This window comes from Rosa rugosa, chromosome 1, assembly GCF_958449725.1.
Source record: "Rosa rugosa chromosome 1, drRosRugo1.1, whole genome shotgun sequence".
NCBI lineage: Eukaryota > Viridiplantae > Streptophyta > Magnoliopsida > Rosales > Rosaceae > Rosa > Rosa rugosa.
Genome location: NC_084820.1, coordinates 38,206,714 through 38,225,929, shown reverse-complemented (window position 1 = coordinate 38,225,929; position 19,216 = coordinate 38,206,714). Strand labels below are relative to the sequence as shown.

The following is a 19,216-nucleotide window of genomic DNA, read 5'->3' as shown; positions in this document are numbered from 1 at the left end:
GTTTAAGAGAGTTAGATACCTTAAAGAACATCAATTTGGCTGAAAATTTGTAGAAATGATCTATACATTAGTACCTAAAAACTGAATGGTCGAGATGTGGATATGCGACCGAAAAGTGACCGTATATAAACTCTAAAGCCAGTCAACATACCACCAGTGGTCAATCATAAACTGGTGGGAAATTATGGTCACCACCTCAGCAATCATAGCTGGAGCGTGGAGGCCGGTCAATTGCAAACTGCTGAACATGCTCTTATATGCATTCCTTTGACTTTTATAACTTTTTAAATAATTCCGGATTATTTATGAGTCATAATGTTATTCTAATGTCTACACAGACGAAAGGAATGTTCTTCTTCTTCTTCACAAAATATATGTATAAGGTGACTATCTCTCCATGTGAATTGTGAGCCCAAAATTACATGAAGTAGCTAGTCTACCACCCCGATCAATGCTAGTAATTGCCACGTTGCATTGCCTCCACAAAAAAGTCCTCTAAAATGAGGTTCGGTTCCCATATGTTGGTTTTTCGGTCAATGGGAACCTCGAGTACCAGTACATTTGATTCATGCCAGCCACAAACCACATTAAATATTCCTTTGAATGAATTCCATGGATGATCCTAATCATCATTGATTAATTGCCCAATTTTCATTTGAAAAGTTGCACCCATGATGGTCAAGATCCAATATCATCGAGTCATGTATCCCATGAACCATTTAAACCGATCAAGGAAAAGAGCAGAGACAAAAAAAAAAAAAAAAAAAAAAAGGAAAAAGTTCTGTTCTTTCAATACTGGGGAACTCGAGTCGAACATTGTAATTACAAATCAAGAATTTTCCAAAGAATCCCAAACAAATAATTTTGTAACAAATCTACAACGAACCTCCTAAAGATTTCTCACATCTTCCTCAACAAGGGATCTGGTCAGTGGACCATTTCAATATTTTGATAGGAAGCTTGATAAGAGACACCGCCATGTTTGCTAATCCAGCAACGCAGCAGCAACATGGGCACAAACAACTCAACACAGTCCTGCAAAGAATCAAATGCACATATGCAAAGTTAATACGTACACACCAAGAAATCTAATAATAGTACTCTAGTCTCTGGGTTTTAAATATCAAGAAAAGCACCGAATATTGTGTGTTAGGGCAAACAAACAGATTACATTATTCAAGAAAATTAATACCCAATTTGGAGACGGTGCATTCCCAAATTATATCCATGAAGATATTTAAGAAAGAAAGGCATTGCAATTTACGTACAAGAAGAATAAGATGATGATGAAGAAGAATAAGATGGAGCAACTCACCCAAAAACCCAGATGACGCAACCCACGACAGATATTACCAAGGCGACCAAAGCAAAAGGCAATCCCAGCAAGAAACCCAATGGTCTGCAACCTCCCATTCTCACTCAGTTTTTCTTGTTCTTGATCGATCAGTTTTTCTTCTCTGATCGATAAAACCCTTGGTTTACCTCTAGATGTTCTTCTCTGTAATACGAATTTTGTGATTTCTTGGTGTAGGTGGGTTTGGTACAGAAGAGGTTGAAGTTGTTATATACAGACTTGAGACTTTTGTGAGAATTGATTCATAGGATGGGACGCGGATTCGTAAGACCATATATATGTAACTGCCGCCTCCGCGTTTGTTTTGTAATTGGACCTAATTGTCCTTGAGGAATTAAATATACTCGGAAACGTGAGGTTGGTTTGGTCCAGTTTGTACAACTTGTTGGAGGTTATTTCAGGAAGTTTGCTCTTCAGAAGCTTCCACTGCTTTTCCGAAGACTTCCGCACGGTTTGCAATATGAAATTGGGAATTCGTATCATAATCCAGATTTGACAATGAAGACTTTTTTATATTTCTCACTTTTTTTCTTTGAATGAATCAATGATGGAGAAGTATCGTAGAGAGTTGAATTTTGTTAATTTTTTCTTTGGGAATCCCTTAATCTTTGATAAATTTCTTCCATAGTACCTGAGGTATGACCAATTGAACATTTTGATACCTAATCTTCAAAAGAAGACAATTTAATACCTGAACTTAGACTCACATTTTTGATAAATTTCTTCCATAGTACCTGAGGTATGACCAATTGAACATTTTGATACCTAATCTTCAAAAGAAGACAATTTAATACCTGAACTTAAACTCACCTTTTGATACCTGAAAACTCAACACAATTCCAATTCAACTTCTTTCTCAACATTTATAACATGTACAACAAGTTCACTACAAAATGCCAACCAAGGAAAATACAGCAAACAGAGTTCAAAATTGGCCATAATTCTTAACGTTTTATTCGCAACCATTGAAATCAATTAACTCCCAACTAAACTTTCAATGCACTTTCCAATAAGGACAACAACACAACACATGCCAACTCAATTCTTGAATATTCTGAAATTATCGGCATGAATTGTATTGTCCAGTCTTTTCTAAATCTGCATTCTTGCCAAGATCAAAATAACATTGTCATATGGCAAAGCAAACAGAGGCAGCTCAAGCCTGGGTTTTTTTACCAACTCAACCATCTCTGCTCTCGCAGCGATGAAGAACGTAGTGAAATGTGACACTTGGTGTGAATGGTTGAATATTGTGAACCATCGAGTTTTTGAATGCAATTTGCGCTCAAAGCCATTAGGTTGAGGACAAGTTTTCCTGGGGGTCACATGTCATCCCCCCCCCCCCCCGCGGTCAAACCCTTCTCAGGGGGACGAGACAGTCAGATACATTCAAAGATCAATTCATGTTCAGAGGTACAACTAAAGATAAAAATGCCCAAGGAACACTAAATCCGCCACTTTCAACAGTGGAACACGACAGTGGCTCTATAACTGAAAATACTAGCTTTCACTAATATCGACTAAAACTGAAATCCGAGTATATAGGCATGTAGAGCTCAACGTTTGAACTAAAGGGGACCAAGCCCCAGTTTGTGCCACTGAGGAGATTCAAACGCCACTGGTCTATCAACCAAAGGTGGCGGAATCGAGAGGAGGAATCGAGTCATCGTTTTGGGTTTACGGGTCGAAGAATAAGGTCGACTAGTGACGGAACCCGCACCACCTTTCACCCTAAAATCTAAAGTGACCCCGCGGGACCCATCTTATGAGAAATTCTACCAAAAATTTGGCAGAACTTCCCCTAAAAGTGGACTACCTAGAACCTGCAAATACAAACTCAATACTTCTAATATCACAATCCAACCTCAATCTTCCTGGAGCCTACTTGCTCCCATTATAATAACAAACTCCGACAAAAATACACATGTCACTGCCCTTAAATCCCAATCATCAAATTTTGATACAAAATAATTAATACTGATTAAAATAGTCTATTTTAAACCAGAAATCAATAACACGAAATAAATCTCTAGCGTCTTGGAACTAAGTAACTGTGTTCATTAGAATGAACCCCACAAATGTTGGCAGCTGGATGCTAAAGGAAACAAAATAATAGTTAACCTTGACAGATGAAAAATTTAGGAGACCAAGCTGAGTAATTATGTGTAAGATTGAAAGCTTATGACCATCTTCAACAAATTCGTTATCTACATATCGAGAACGGTACAGAGACAGTAGTTTGTAGTTTTCTTATGTCGGCATGAAAATAAACTTGCATTGGGATTTCCGGGATCACGTTTGAGTGAGTCTACCTTGTAGATTGTATCTTAAGAGCCACATGTAGAGTTCTCACCATGACACTTTTAGCTTAATCGCGTACGTTGTCAATGTCAATGATTTGTCAATTGATGCTTGTATCCACTTCAAGTTCGGTTATGGGAGTAAGCGACATTTCCAAGATATCTATATAGTACCTAACGTTAAGTACATGTTTGTGTGGTGCAATCTTCTCTATGGCGTGACATAATAAGAAATTATTCAAACATAGTTCGGATTTCATTCGGTTAATCTAGATGAGTTATGATGTTGGGGTGGATGCGAGTCACTACCCTACATGTTATTCTTGAAATTGTAGATTGCTTCAACACTACACTATTTCGTACTAGCGAGGTGTTCTTTGGTCAGCAAGCTATGAATTCGAGGAGAAATACTCAGAAACTTGAAAAGGTGCAACTACATTCAAATTATTTTTGATGTGAGAAAGATGCCTTACTCAAGTGCGGTTGGTAGTCACTTAACATATAGGGGTGGAAATTGTTAGCATGTAGTCATTGTATGACACTCGCGATTAAGGTGAACCTTTTGCAAACACATTCAGCAAGGTGAAGATGGACCCTCTTTCTTTACGTGTAAAGGTAGAAATTCGAACTACGACCATCCGGTGTGTACTTGGCAATAGGTCATACTTTTCATCAGTGAGTCTCGATATTGGAAGATTGTAGGAATTCTTTGCCATGAAATTTTGGTTCACATGTTGACCATGGAAAGTTATTTAAAGGTAGTTTGTCACTAAATGTATGTTCATATATATAATACTCGGGTTAGAGCCCAACTGGCCACTCGATCCCCCTAATGCATATCGGGCTTGAAAGGTCGTTAATTATGGAATATTACTTGTGACAAATAATAATAAGGTTATTTATTCAAAAAAAATAATAATAATAAGGTTATTGAAGAGGCATTGGAATGACGCCTTAAGAGGCGGTAAGAAGCAATCTGTTGGTCGCATATCTTGAAGTATATTGAGAACCATAAAAGAGATTAGTTCTGAATTGTCACGCCCCGAATTTCAAATAAAGAAATTCGAATCCGAAACGCGATAACTTAACAAGCACAAGAAAACACTAAGACAAATTTTCATTTAAACTATCCAACAAAACAAACTAAACTCACCAATGTCAATACCGACTCATTCTTTAGAGTTACATATTATATTACAAAGAGTTTACAAATTAAACTGAACAACAATTCAATAAGTAAACACACCCACCACTCTCACTACACAGCGGAAGATTAAAACTAAGAGTACTCTTCGATGTCCACGCTACCGAACGTACACCTCAGCTTCGATGACGATCACTCAATATTCTAACCTACACAATAACCCCTACACCATGGAATAGTGCACCGGGTTGAAACAAAAAACCCGGTAAGCTTTTGCAAGCTCGTGTGAGTAAACCCTAATAACTACACAACACGTTTCCGACTCAAGGACAACAAATCAACATAGAGATTAATTCCAACAACAAAATTCTTTTCTTTTTAAGGAACACACATGTCACCACCGTGACAAATCAAATCATTCTAAATGAAAACCGGTAATCTCTGCATAGAAAATTAGTTCAGAAGATCACCGAAAAGCACACAATCCAAAATAGATTTTATTGTAATCCCTGCATATAGTTTAGTAAAATCCATTGGTTGTTGCTCCAAAACAAGAGCTTGATAGTCAACATTAGATCCCTAAGAAAAAATGCAATGGAAAAACTGTCATATTCTATTAAAAATAATTATATTAAATATCTCATTAGATGGTGGGCATGCATGTAGTTGTTTCTATTATCTACCAAATTTAAAGGGGCAGGCCATCTGTTTGGACCTCGAGCCCCATTAAATGGTCAGGTTCGTGGAAGAGAATATTTGACTCCTAGTTTGGGTTAAACATTAGTTACAGCATGGCAGCATCAGCTGAAGGTCTAAATTTAGATGGTAATGCATTGTAGTTGCTCAAAACTATTCACTCATGTCAGCTCCCACTATTATAGTATTCAACATATTATAAATTAGAAAAATTTGTTTTATGGACTTCTCTCAGTTGCAATTGATAATAATTATCGACTAGTTATGTTCAACAGTAATTAAATGATCAATATCTCCATTTTAAGGAAACATGCATATTACTGTTGGAAGAGTTTAATCCTACTCAGTTCCAAAATGGAGGCATGTCATCGTAACTTTCCCTATTACTACTGGAAGAAAGATTCAAGACATGAAACCATTACCTGATTTTCAAAACCAGAATAACATGGCAGATACTTAGGATCTCCTTGACTCTTCAACGTGAAGGATGAATCAAAACCACTCCCCCTACGAACATCTTCATTAGTTGCAAATTTCAGCATTGAACTGTCATCACTAGGAGGAAGCAATGGAAAAGTTCCGGTAGTGGGAGATGGCAATGCCTGGAAGAAAAACAAATGAGTTAAAGATCACGTACATATCAAACAGCATCAGGCATATATACTTAGACAACACTTGAAGCTTTCCACAATTTACTTCTTCCATCCTCCACATAAAACAATACAACTATGCCTTGGTCATTACACTGTAACTATCATCATCCACAATGTTCATTTTCCTTTTTGATTTCTGTTACTGTGTTTTAGCTCAACTACCTGCACTTATGTGCAAATGTGAAATGTGGAATTCATTGCCTTGCATCTTCATATTTAAACCTATTTGCTGCTATCCTAGAATACATGGCCTGATATATTCCATGATATCAAAAAGAAAAAAGAAGTCAGCGTCAAGTAATTAGCTTTAGATAAACTATTTATTTAACACAATACAGAATCTAGAGATTCTAGTAATGAAAACCACCTTCTCCATCACTCTTTTACATGTGCTTCTAGATTCATATGTTTGAAAACCAAGAAAAGTCTAGTTTAAGGTAATAAGTTAGGAATGATAGTGTTAATGTTAGCTGATCGAGGGGTTTAGTTAACGTTAGAGAGAGAGAGAGAGAGAGAGAGAGAGAGAGAGAGAGAGAGAGAAGATGTATAGTGGTTCGTCTCCCGCTAAGGTCCACTTGAATGTTTAACTATGTGTGTTGGGCCTTGCGGCCCAAAGGGGATTACATGAGGATGTAATGGAATGTGGAGTAAGTGAGAAGGAGTCTCCTTTTATAGAGGAGTAAGTGACAAAGATGACCACGTTGGTCTATGATCCCATGAAAGATCCTTGAACTTTTAGCGATTTCTTACTAATCCTAGGTGTAGTAATTTTCTGTTGGTCTATATGTCAAAGCAACAACTTCAAGCAACATAGTCATTACTTATAGTAGCACTATCACGGTATATGTCAAAGCAACATTTTCTGTTGCCTTTACCCAAAAGATGTACAGTATTGAAGAAGAGTCAAAATCAAAGGTATACTTTAGAATGGTAAGTAGAAACAGAAACCAGAACATAATTTATATTGATCATCATGTAAGTCGCTGAATACAGTAAAATTATCGCAATTAAGGAAGCAATACAACCAAGTTACAATAGTAGAGCAACTACAGAAAAACAAACATCCAGAACTGAGAAACTTTATGCTGCAGGGACTAGCTTGTTTTCCAAGGGAGACGATCAATTCCAGAGGGTGTTGAGAATCACACAGATAGCTCCGTATGAGAAATCAGAATTCCATCGGTGTCTGCATAAAGCCAATCCCCATCGTTGATCCTTGTCCCAGCAATGGTTATCGGTACTTGCTTCTCTCCGGTTCCCTTCTTATTGGCCTTCATTGGATGGGAAGCCAGAGCTCTCACCCCAATGTCACAGCCATTAATCTCATCCACATCTCTTATGCAGCCATTGACCACTATACCAGCCCAGCCATTATTCTGGGCTTGAACTACAGGGTTGCCACCCAATATTGCACACCGCTTGCTTCCACCCCCGTCCACAACAAGAACTCTGCCATTGCCTTTCTCCTCAAGAAACGCACGAACCAGAACATTGTCTTCGAATACCTTTAAGGTAACTACTTGTCCAGAGAAGACCTGTCGCCGCCCATATATCTGAAAGATTGGCTCAAGCACCCGAAGCTCACCACTTACAATGAGCGACGAATGTGCATCGCAGACTTCAGCAGTTGTAACCAAGGCCATTTGTCCCCAAGCACCTTCAGGATTAGACAGAGATCACAGTAATTATCAGACCAGTAATATGGGCTTCTAAACTTGGCTTTCCATTTTAGCACCATCAAATACAGTTTTGGTTTTTCATGCACAAGGCTAAATACCACAATGGATTGTCTGTTTTATAAACTTAAATTTCTAACTCTGATAAATATAAGCAATCAAAGACTACAGAAATCTTGATTGCACTAAGCAAATAGAAATGTTGCTAAGAAAATGTTAGACTATGAAACAAGAAAAACCAAGTATAAAAAGAAGTTTCTTGTGATGAGATTTCACAATAATCAACTGCTTGAACAAACTAATCAAACTTAAGGTCCATAGCAGTTTTTCATCTGTTACCACACAAACACATACACATTCGTATATGATTACTGTGCGTTCCTATATACATATGTTTCCTAGATTTCCAGATTCATTCATTCCAAGAATCAAACTACAGAAACTCAATTGGAGAGGGTATCATAAATCGAAGTCCCGTATTAGAACAACTGAATAAATATATCTACTAAACTCAAACTAATTAGGAGAAACCAAAATGTGATGACACATATTGAAACGAAAAAGATGACTAGAAACCCATGAAGCCATCAAAACACGCAATAAGGGAAGATTGGATCTTTTATGGTCAATGGATCAGTACAAAAATTCGGAAGTAGCAATCTGATCAGGAGGGAAGCACATAAAATTACAAACCCAAGTGTGTAGTGTATTTATTCATTAATCACAGTAACTTGATTCAATCTCATGCCAAAATCGAAACAAACAATACAACCAACGATCCAAAGCAGTAAAGGTTGAAACTTTAACAACTCGCATACTGGGTATATTTGGGTGTCTTGAAATGATAAATATGGAAAGGAATCGAAGATAAATAGAAGTAAATCAGGTGCAAGTTTACCTTGAATGGAGCGGCAGGACACAGGAACGCAGGTGCAAGTTTACCTTGAATGGAGCTGGCAGGACACAGGAACGCAAAGAGATCAGAGTTTGAGTGTCACTCTCATTCCCATTATTAATACTGCCTTCCTGCACGCGCCTTGCGCGTGCGCTTGTCTTGTTTTACAATTGTTATTTTGTTTCTATATTAACAAGTTCCTAATTATTTACAATTTTTTTTTGAACATAAACAGTTATGTTGCAACTATTTTGAGGTTGGGTTTCTATATTTTATTTAGGGAACCTCGACGGTGCGAGGAAAATTTCTACAACCTAATGAAACGAAATAGTACACTTAGTCAAGGGGGGACATAGAAGCCTTAACCCTCGCTAGAAATTGAAAATGGAAAAAGAAACAACCATCTTAATCCTACACGAAGTAAAATACAAACGTAACTGATACATAACAAACAAACAACAGTTTTTATATATCATGCTCATACAAACAACAAACTAAACACAATAACAAAAACTAACTAACGCAACTTATATAATGATGAATAACAATAGAAAATATTATTATCACCCAAATAGGTAGACTGGCCAGTGTGGATGTTACCCATGGTGTCCTGCAAAATATAAATAGTTTAAATATAGAGTTTTCTTAGCTCGATTAAAATTGCCTTTACAAATTAACAATAATATTATATGTACCTTATAAGATCGCATTAACCGGAAGGAAGTAAAATCTCTTTATAGACAACATTAGTTGTGAACATCCCTTCCTCGCCTTCGAATGAGCCTTTCTTGACTAAAACTTTGGTGGTGGCCTCTAAAACTCCTCTTGATAAAGCCACATATAACTGTCCATGACTAAACACATGATCATGAAGGTAAATACCCACATTTGGTATTGTTTGTCCTTGTGATTTGTTGATGGTAAGGGCAAAACTCAACTTTACAGGGAACTGCTTTCTTGTCATCTCAAAAGGGAGTCTTGAACTTTCAGCACTCTTTAGAGTGATTCTTGGTAAGAAAACTCTTGTTCCCGGAAATTGTCTAGTTAGAATCTCTGCATCAATGAGGTTGTAATATAATCCATGGCAAGTCAATCTCGTACCATTGCACAACCCCATATTTGGGTCAATATTTCTCAAAAGCATAATAGGAGCACCCTTTTTTATCGTCAATTGATGTGGCGGCATACCAGAAGGGGAAATTGAATTTAAGAATTCTTGTTGGTACATATTTCTTGTGTCATCCTCAACAGAGTCGAAAGAGTATAAGATGCGCACTGGTCCCGGAAACCGCTTTATGATCATTTCATTGAGTACATCTACATCATCATTTTTTGGAGTAATTATTGCCCTTTCAACCATATACGAAGCATCATTTACATGGCAATCCAAATTAGGAAACACTTTATTGACTAATTGGTTGATTGATTCTTTACCCTCCCATGGTAAGACCCTAGGTGAAGGTAATTGTATTATGTCTTCAATCACAGTATGTCGTTCTCCATTACCAACTTGGAGTAAGAACTCTGATAACTCAGGATCATTGATAATCTCATATTTTGTCTCAAATGAAGGATCTTTACATCCTTCCAAAAGGAAGCATTAATTAAACTGGCTTGCACCATCTCAGACCTCGTACCTTTATGGATAACAGGAAGAACATGTCGAAAATCTCCCCCAAAAATCATCACCTTTCCTCCAAATGACAAATCTATGCCTGTTATGTCTTTGAAAGTTCGATCAAGAGCTTCAAAGGCTTATCGATTCATCATTGGTGCTTCATCCAAAATTATTGCTGATGATCTTCTTATCAACTCTGATAAATCAGATTGTTTACTAATCGAGTATGTGGAAGACGCATCAAGATTGAGTGGAATTTAAACCGGGAGTGTGTCGTCCTTCCACCAGGCAATATTGTTGCTGCTATTCCAGAAGTTGCAGTTGCCAATACGATATGATCATTACTTCTCAAGGTTGCTAACAATGCACGATATAAGTATGTTTTTCCGGTCCCTCCTGGACCATCGACAAAAAATATAGCATTTTCACGACATTAAATAGCAGATATTATTGAGTTGTACGCAAAAGCTTGATCCTTATTCAAACGATGAACCGCATCACGATCCTCTTGTGGGATGATAACTGAAACCTCATCTTCTATTACCTTTGGCAGTGTTGAATCTGTACCACGATCTTCAGTCATTTCAGGCAAATCATAATGAGAAATAGACTTACTATGTTGCACCAGCAATCCATTCAAGTATCGTAAAAGTCTATTTGTGATACGTGTATTATCCGTGGTGCTTGAAGACGGATAGTCTTCTATCATGAAGGGATAAAATTCATGGCAAAAACTTCGTACCCCATGCGGCTCGCAATAAACCAAGATGGTGACAAACAATCTCCTTAAGGATGATGGCATACGTATATTGGAGGCCTCAAGTAAACATTGTCTGATACTATCATCATCTTCTAACAAACCTCGTTGTTCGACTGCCTTTTTAAATGCTGGTTGTAAGATGCCATCAACTGTCCTCAAATCCTCAAATGAGGTAGGTCTTCTAACATGATTAAGAAGAACACGCAAGTAGAACTTTTCTCCCTCTGAAGGCGATACGGTATATATTCTTCCAATTACTTTTTGGTTGGTCTCCCGTACTTCCCATGTCTTATGTTTCCCATCCCACTTGAATCATTCAGGAAACTCTCGATATAAGTATTGGTGCGCACCTTCATAGTATAGATTGTTGGTAAAAAACTCGGTGAGCATCGTCATCGAGTTTTTGTCATTTTCCAGAATGTCTGTTATAGGTTCATTGGGATTAAAGAAGACATTGTGTCTATTGGGAAGATGAATTTGCAATCGCTGCACTGATGGATACATTCTGTTCATCACAAATTTAAATATCCTCCACAAAGCTTCTGGTGCAAAAACCCATCTTGCATCAACAAAATTTCTTATTTCATCTTGATTATCCTCAGGTCGAACTTCAAATGTTACTCTGTCTGGACCCTTGTAGACATATTTGTACAAATACTTGACACTCTTAATGCTACAACAAATTTCAACATTGATATGACAATCATATTTCGTGAGTAGCCAAGGGTTGTATGGAATAACTCATCTATTATCCACTGGTGTATTTCCATTAAGATCAGACTGCATATGTGCTTGATTGTCTCGCCTACGGTAGACAGGATAAGAATCATTTCCTTGAAATGTGTTCGACGAAAATGGCTTCGGATAACCTCGCTTGCAATTCCCATGCTTCATACAGGGGGATCTTTGATTTTGCGTCCACATGGACCGTGTATCATGTGCCCCAACACTGCACTATACAACTCTGGCTCTTCAATTTGATTTGGTATTTCAGCCCGAACAATATGATCACAATCATCAGGGTTTGCCAACTTATCATCTTCACCGAGCATCAGAAGCATATGAACATGTGGGAGACCACGTTTTTGAAATTTTATGACATATACATATGCAACCACTATACCCAAGACTCCTTTCTTGATAACATCATTCTTTAACTCTTCAAATTTGGCACGAAATATCCTTGTAGTTAGATCCGGACGATCTTGTGCTATTTGACCAGGTAATAACTCTGCTTTTATTTCTTCCCAGTTTGGATTGCATGTCATTGTGAGGAATATTTCCGGCTTGCCATATTTTTGGACCAAAGCCATTGCATCCTGATATCTCTGGTTCATATCACGTGGGCTTCCAATAAATGATGATGGCAAGACGGTCTTGCGACCAATGTTACCTATTTGAAAGTGTAACATTTCATGAATATTTTCATTATAACCATATTAAAGCCAACCTTAAATGTTACTATAGTACGTGATAAGATTTGTACCTGCATTATTTTCACCAGAATTTAGCGAGTCTTGTAGTCCATCATACAACTCGCGTCGAATAGAAGTTTGATTGCAACGAATCCATCATAACTTCTGTGTTTCAATTTTGATATAATTATCAACGACATATTGTTGCAACAGGCGGTCCCCTAGTAGTAAAAGTGAATCATCATGTTCACAGATCTGTAATGATAAAGTATTTCATTAAACATCATATTCATATATATATATATATATATATATATATATATATATATATATATATATATATATATATATATATATGGGCTAAAGTCTGTTTAGTCCCTGTATTATGCATCTCTCATCGTTTCAGTCATTGACATTCCAATTTAATCTGAAAAGTCCCTGAGGTCTCAATTTCCGTCTAATAGGTCCTTTCCGCGGGAAATTAGGAATTGGCCTTGGGTAAAATGTCCAATATACCCCTCAGTTATTTCTTTTTTATTTTTTTGTCCTTTTTTTCTTTTTACTTTTTCCTTTTTAATTTCATTTTTCCTTTTTTTATTTTTATTTTTTTCCTTTTACAATTTTAATTTCTTTATTTTTTCTTTTTTCTTTTTTCTTTTTCCTTTTTAATTTATTTTTTTCATTTTCCTTTTTAATTTCTTTTTTCCTTTTTTTTCATTTTTCCTTTTTAATTTCTTTTTTTTTTTCATTTTTTTCCTTTTTAATTTCTTTTTTTCCTTTTTTCTTTTTTCTTTTTCATTTCTTTTTTGCTTTTTAATTTCTTTTTTTTCCTTTTTTATTTTTCCTTTTTAATTTCTTTTTTTCTTGTTCCTTTTTAATTTTTTTTCCTTTTTAAGTTCTTTTTTCTTTTTCGTTTTGCCTACTTTCTACTTCCTCAACCCACCAATCCCATTCCGATCAAACTCCACAACCCATCTGTTTCCCAATCAGCTCAGAAATTCGCCTCTAAACCACTCCCCTCTTGTTTTCACAGCTTACTTCTCTCTCTCCCACTCAAATCCCACTTTCTCTCTCCACATCAGGCCTCAATTTGGAAACTTTTCACTGAAAATTACCATTTTTTAACTTTTCACTGAAAACTACCATTTTTTCAAACTCTAAGGTTTTTGGGTCTTGCTCAAAATGGTGATTTGGATTTTGGGTTTGGTTGAAATGGTGGTTTTTGATGGCCAAGTTGACAAAAACCAGAAGTGAAGAAGAAGAATAGTGATGGAAAAGAAAAATGGTCGCTGGCGTGGAGAACAAGAATTGGGGTTTCGGGTCGATCTGGATTGGTTCGCCGACGTGGAGCTACTGATGCAGCAGAATACGATGGTCATTAAAAAGGAAAAAGAAAAAAGAAAAAAATAATAATAAATTAAAAAGGAAAAAAGAAAAATAAAAAAAGGAATTAAAATGGAAAAATGAAAAAAAGAAAAATAAAAGGAAAAAGAAAAAAAAGAAATTAAAAAGGAAAAAGAAAAAAGAAACAATTAAAAAGAAAAAATAAAAAAGAAATTAAAATGGAAAAATGAAAAAAAGAAAAATAAAAGGAAAAAGAAAAAAAAGAAATTAAAAAGGAAAAAGAAAAAAGAAACAATTTAAAAGGAAAAAGAAAAAAAAATTAAAATGGAAAAAGGAAAAAAATAAAAATAAAAGGAAAAAGAACAAAAAAAGAAATTAAAAAGGAAAAAGAAAAAAAATAAATTAAAAAGAAAAAAAATAAATTAAAATGGAAAAAGGAAAAAAAAAGAAAAGGAAAAATGAAATTAAAAAGGAAAAAGAAAAAAGAAAAAAAATTAAAAAGGAAAAGAAAAAAAGGAAAAAAATAAATTAAAAAGGAAAAAAAAAAAAAAAAAAATAACTGAGGGGTATATTGGACATTTCACCCAAGGCCAATTCCTAATTTCCTGCGGAAAGGACCTATTAGACGGAAATTGAGACCTTAGGGACTTTTCAGATTAAATTGGAATGTCAGGGACTGAAACGATAAGAGAGGCATAGTACAAGGACTAAACAGACTTTAACCCTATATATATATATATACAGGGGTTCTTGGCTGCGGACGTCCGTACCTAAGGATTAGGTACGGATTTCTCATTTTTCCCCACTTTCCGATCATAGTTTTACATCTTAACCGTTCAGTTTTTAGGTCATAATGTATAGATCATCCCTACAAAATTTCAGCCAAATTGGTGACCGTTAAGGCATTCAAAACTGCAATTTACAACAATGAATACGAACGGTTACGAATAACATCCTGATAACTCATCAACCCGAAATCGCAAGGCCTTTTGGGTTTAGATTGTTGGTTTACAAAACACTTTCTTGGACAAATCATTCTAGCAACCGAACAACATATTTTCAAAAGCGGAATTTAAAGTGGGCTAAAGAATTTGGGCTTACAATCGGAGCCCAACTTGGAAGGAAAATCACTAAGTAACTACAAGTATGAGAGACGCGCCCCAGGGTTACGGGTCTCCCGAAATTTTTGGTAAACGAGTAGGAAATAAATAAATAAAAAAGTAAAGGATTAAATACTTGTTACTCCTCATACTTTTCCCTGAAAAACAGTTTGATCCCTCGCCTTTTAAATTAAACTGAATAATAAGTCCAAAATGATTTGAAATGACTATTATGCCCCTCATTTTCTAATTTTATTATTATTGTTATTTTTATTTTTTTTCTCTATTTTTTTCTTATTTTTCTCCCTTTTTTTTATACTCTCTCTCTCTCTCTTCATCCTCACCGATTGCTTCCCCATCTTCTTCTTCTCCTCCTCTCAAATTCTCTTCGGCTCTAAGATTACAAGCAAAATCGAGTCCATTCCAGAATTCCAAAGTCTCCATCTTTCTCCTCAAAATATATATTTAACCTCAAAGCTCGCATCTTTAGCCTCTTCCCTTTTTTGCATTTCCTCTGTGATACTCTCTCTCGCTGCAACCAAAAGGCCCAAAAACCAAACAATTCAATCACATCACCTCAGTTCAAAAATCCTAGGATCAAACGATTCAAATTCCCCTTATCCCAAATCGCATCACCTCTGATCCAATTCCCACAGATCTACCAAAATTACCTGAGGTCAAAACCGAATCGTGACCGACACACTATCCCCAGACCTCGAAGCATCCACCGTCTCGGGCATAAGCTCCTCCGCCGCGAACTCTACCGGCAAGACGCCGCCGTACGACCGCGAGCCCTGGTATATTGATTCAGAACGGGAGCGACTCGGGGTGGCGGATCGGGGACCGAGTCCACCTTCGGAGTTGTAAAACGATGTTGCCGAGCTAGAGGAGGAGGGCAAAATGAGAGCGCGTTCGTTCAACAACGAGGACCAGGAGGAGGTTGACGAGTAAGGACTTGAAGGCTTCCGATATGAGGATAGACGAATTTGATTATTGGGATTCGTGGAGATGAAGAAGTGGGATTTGGTTTTCTGAATCTGTGTTTCTTGGTTTCGTTCTTTCACTGTATTAGATTTCTGGGTTTGAGATGAACGTTGTGTTGGAAAAGGTTTGTTTAGTTTAAGCTAGATGTGGAATGCAGATTCAATTTAGGGAAATGGTGGTAGGAGATGGTGTTCTCCGGTGGTTGCAGAGGGAAGAAGAAGAGAGAGGGAGCGAGAGGTCAGGGGAAAGAGAGAAGGACGCACGGCTGAGAAGAGAGAAAGGGAGAGTTTAGGTTTTTGGTGAGATGGTGGCCGGAATACAGTGGTCTCCGGTGATGGCAGAGGAAGAGAAGAAGAAGAGAGGTCGAGGGAGAGAGAGAGACCGTGAGGCCAGGAGAGAGGGAGGGAGGGAGAGAGAGAGTATAAAAAAAGGGGAGAAAAATTAAAAAAATAGAGAAAAAAATAAAAATAATAATAAAAATAGAAAATGAGGGGCATAATAGTCATTTCAGATTATTTTGGACTTGTTATATGAGAATTAGAGAGAATAAGGACTATTCAGTTTAATTTAAAAGGCGATGGACCAAACTGTTTTTCAGGGAAAAGTATGAGGAGTAACGAGTATTTAATCCAAAAGTAAATAAAAAGAGACTTCAAAGTCCGGTAAAGGATTAAGATCTTAATTTAATAAAGTCAAAGAAAAATACACCAAGCCGGACCAAGTTCCTTCCCTGCACGCTCCCCGACCACATGCTCGAAACCTGCACACTGTTGTAGGGGTGAGCTTTCGTCCTCGCATGCCCAGTAAGGGCCGACCCAACCATGCTAGGTTTGAAAATAATAATAATAATCAAAAATATTTACTACATAATATTGTGCACGTTTATCGAAAATACTTTAAAAAGAGGCAACCACAAATATTTGTTTCTTTTATAAAACATATGCAGCATGTTTCACACAACTTGGAGCTCTGAGATACTTACCTGCCGGCTAAACTCAAATAAATCGGTGACCGACCTGGTTCGTCATCCTTCGAGAACCGGCTAACTACTTTGTAGTACTTCTGACTACAAGTAGCGAAAGTGTCCATTTCTTTGCCCTGAGTCTCCTATGATTGGTTCACTGTCTGTACTCACTCTTCCTCGACAAACATAGGAGCACGGCCCCCTCCGGAGGTTCACGGTTATCGACACCGTGGGATCCCTAGGAATCTACGCGTCTAGGTCCCATTCACTTTCAGGTCACAAGTACAAACATACGATGGGTACAGTATCTCAACATGCAAGTCTAGCCTCGGTTTTCGCAATAAGCAATTATCAGTTATGGAAACACGGATATCACGAGGCATCGACTAATGAACAACCAAAAGCATGCTTGCAGGCAACATATTATTATACTAGAGCATTCCACATATAGAAAAGCCTCTAACAAGGAAGTGACAGCTCACCCTACCTGGAATTGGAGTCCTCGCCCAAACTTAGCTTCGTTTCCGACTTTCAATACTTCGTCCGATTCCAAATGCACACGCACGAGTCCTTTATAATAAAATTAACCAATGAGTAACTCGACATCATTAACTTAATTAACCAAACACCTAAAGCATTTATTGAATTTCCTTAAAGTCCATCGGATTATCCTTTAATTGAACAGTGATCTAGAACTTATGTTTGTAGAGATCTTCCTATAATGGATAAAGTCTATTATCCATTCCCAAATGATCGACGTAGCATTTGAATCATTCGGGATATGGTGATTGTACTTAACACTTTGACCTTCATTTCTTTAACCTTTTTCTTTAAGAAAACAATTGACAATTTCCATTCCCGAACATTCCATTAAATAAATTTATCTCAATTTTCGGGACATGGATAATTTAACAAAGCAATGATCTGTAATTAAATTTTTAGGTCAACTCGTTAGACCTTTTCCATTCTCTTGGTATACCTTAGCTTCCTTAATTTCCCTTTTAATCGTCAAAGTATTTACTAAACGAATTTCTTATTAAGTTCGGCCCAATGATCAATAGCCAATATAACTTCATTTCGGATACCAATTCCTTATGAACTTGAGCAATTTACATTTTTGTTAACAATCACCATCTTACTTCTTTTCTTACAACCGTGGTATCCGGAATGATAGTTATAGACATTGTCATTGTTTACCGTCTGGAGCAACTACTCTTATTCATCACCAATCCAACATTAATCTCTCTAATAAATTAAATCAACCAAGGACAGTTTCACATCAATCCCATTCCACTAAACAACATATCAATATCACCACCAACTCAATATTTCGTTTAACCACAACATTATAAGATCACCAAACCCAGGCCCTTACCATTCTTCACTTCCAGACTAGTGGTCGATTTAACATAGCTGCACTTCACCACCATCAACCCATTCGGACCTCTAGCAGAAAAACAATACAATCAATATTCAACACTCAACCAACTTCACATCCAGAATAGAGTTTGAGGTCCTTACCAATCCCGATACCAATTTGACTGAACCAATAGTTCCTTTCTTCTCCAAATTAGAAGCGAACTCACCGTAGCTGTATTCCACCACTGTCAACCATTCAAATTCCTAGCAAGCAAAACACTAGTTAATGGACAACCCTCATCCAATTTCGTATTCAACAGAGTCTGTGATTCTCACCTTATTTGATTTCAATCGAAACTGACCCAGTAGCTCATCTCTTCTCCAAAGCTTCAATTTTCCAGATTCCACAAACCTCACATAATCCCAATTAAATGACAGAGTTAGGGATTTGAAGATCAATGTCCATAACTTTTCCAACAGAACTTAACCAGTATGGGAAAAAGGTTTCGACTTGAGCTTACCCAAAACGAGCTAAGCAAGTTGCCAGTGGTGGTGATAAGGTGGTTCACGGTGACAATGGGTGACCCACGTGCCAGCGGCGGCTCTGGCCGAAATTGGGGGGGTCGGAGTTAGAGGGCTATGGAAAATCGTGATGCCCTGAACTCATTTATAGTGGTGGTGTGGCCTGAACTCGCCGGAAGTCGAAGAACAGAGACAAGCAGAGCCATGACTCCGGCGATGTGCGTGCGGCGTCGTCCAGCCTCGGTGGGTGGCAGAACTTCTGGGTTTTTGCTCCTCGTTGCTTGTTGAGTCAGGCGGTGGCGTCGGTGTGGCGAGGTGATGGTCGGAAATCGACGAAGGAGGAAGGGCAATGGTGTCGCGACTGTGGTGGTCGCGCACGGTGACTGCAGGCGGTGCATGTCGATGGTGAGGCTTGGGCTTGGCTCGGATTTG

General features: G+C 37.4%; 2 protein-coding genes and 1 long non-coding RNA gene across 3 annotated transcripts; all 3 read right to left on the bottom strand.

The window, feature by feature from the left end:
• Nucleotides 1–767: 767 nt before the first annotated feature.
• Nucleotides 768–1,603, bottom strand: LOC133736748 (signaling peptide TAXIMIN 2). The gene is made up of 2 exons (XM_062164343.1): nucleotides 1,316–1,603; nucleotides 768–1,035 (listed from the first exon to the last, which is right to left on the bottom strand). Exons 1-2 carry the CDS (start codon nucleotides 1,411–1,413, stop codon nucleotides 912–914), a joined length of 222 nt encoding a protein of 73 aa, XP_062020327.1. The 5' UTR covers nucleotides 1,414–1,603; the 3' UTR covers nucleotides 768–911.
• Nucleotides 1,604–7,082: 5,479 nt separating this feature from the next.
• LOC133736736 (putative 4-hydroxy-4-methyl-2-oxoglutarate aldolase 2) lies at nucleotides 7,083–8,851 on the bottom strand. The gene is made up of 2 exons (XM_062164334.1): nucleotides 8,722–8,851; nucleotides 7,083–7,804 (listed from the first exon to the last, which is right to left on the bottom strand). Exon 2 carries the CDS (start codon nucleotides 7,788–7,790, stop codon nucleotides 7,290–7,292), a length of 501 nt encoding a protein of 166 aa, XP_062020318.1. The 5' UTR covers nucleotides 7,791–7,804; nucleotides 8,722–8,851; the 3' UTR covers nucleotides 7,083–7,289.
• A 9,053-nt stretch (nucleotides 8,852–17,904) lies between these two features.
• On the bottom strand, nucleotides 17,905–18,744 carry LOC133717436 (uncharacterized). The gene is made up of 3 exons (XR_009849622.1): nucleotides 18,599–18,744; nucleotides 18,425–18,526; nucleotides 17,905–18,349 (listed from the first exon to the last, which is right to left on the bottom strand). It is a non-coding gene; the product is annotated as an uncharacterized LOC133717436 (long non-coding RNA).
• Nucleotides 18,745–19,216: the final 472 nt, after the last annotated feature.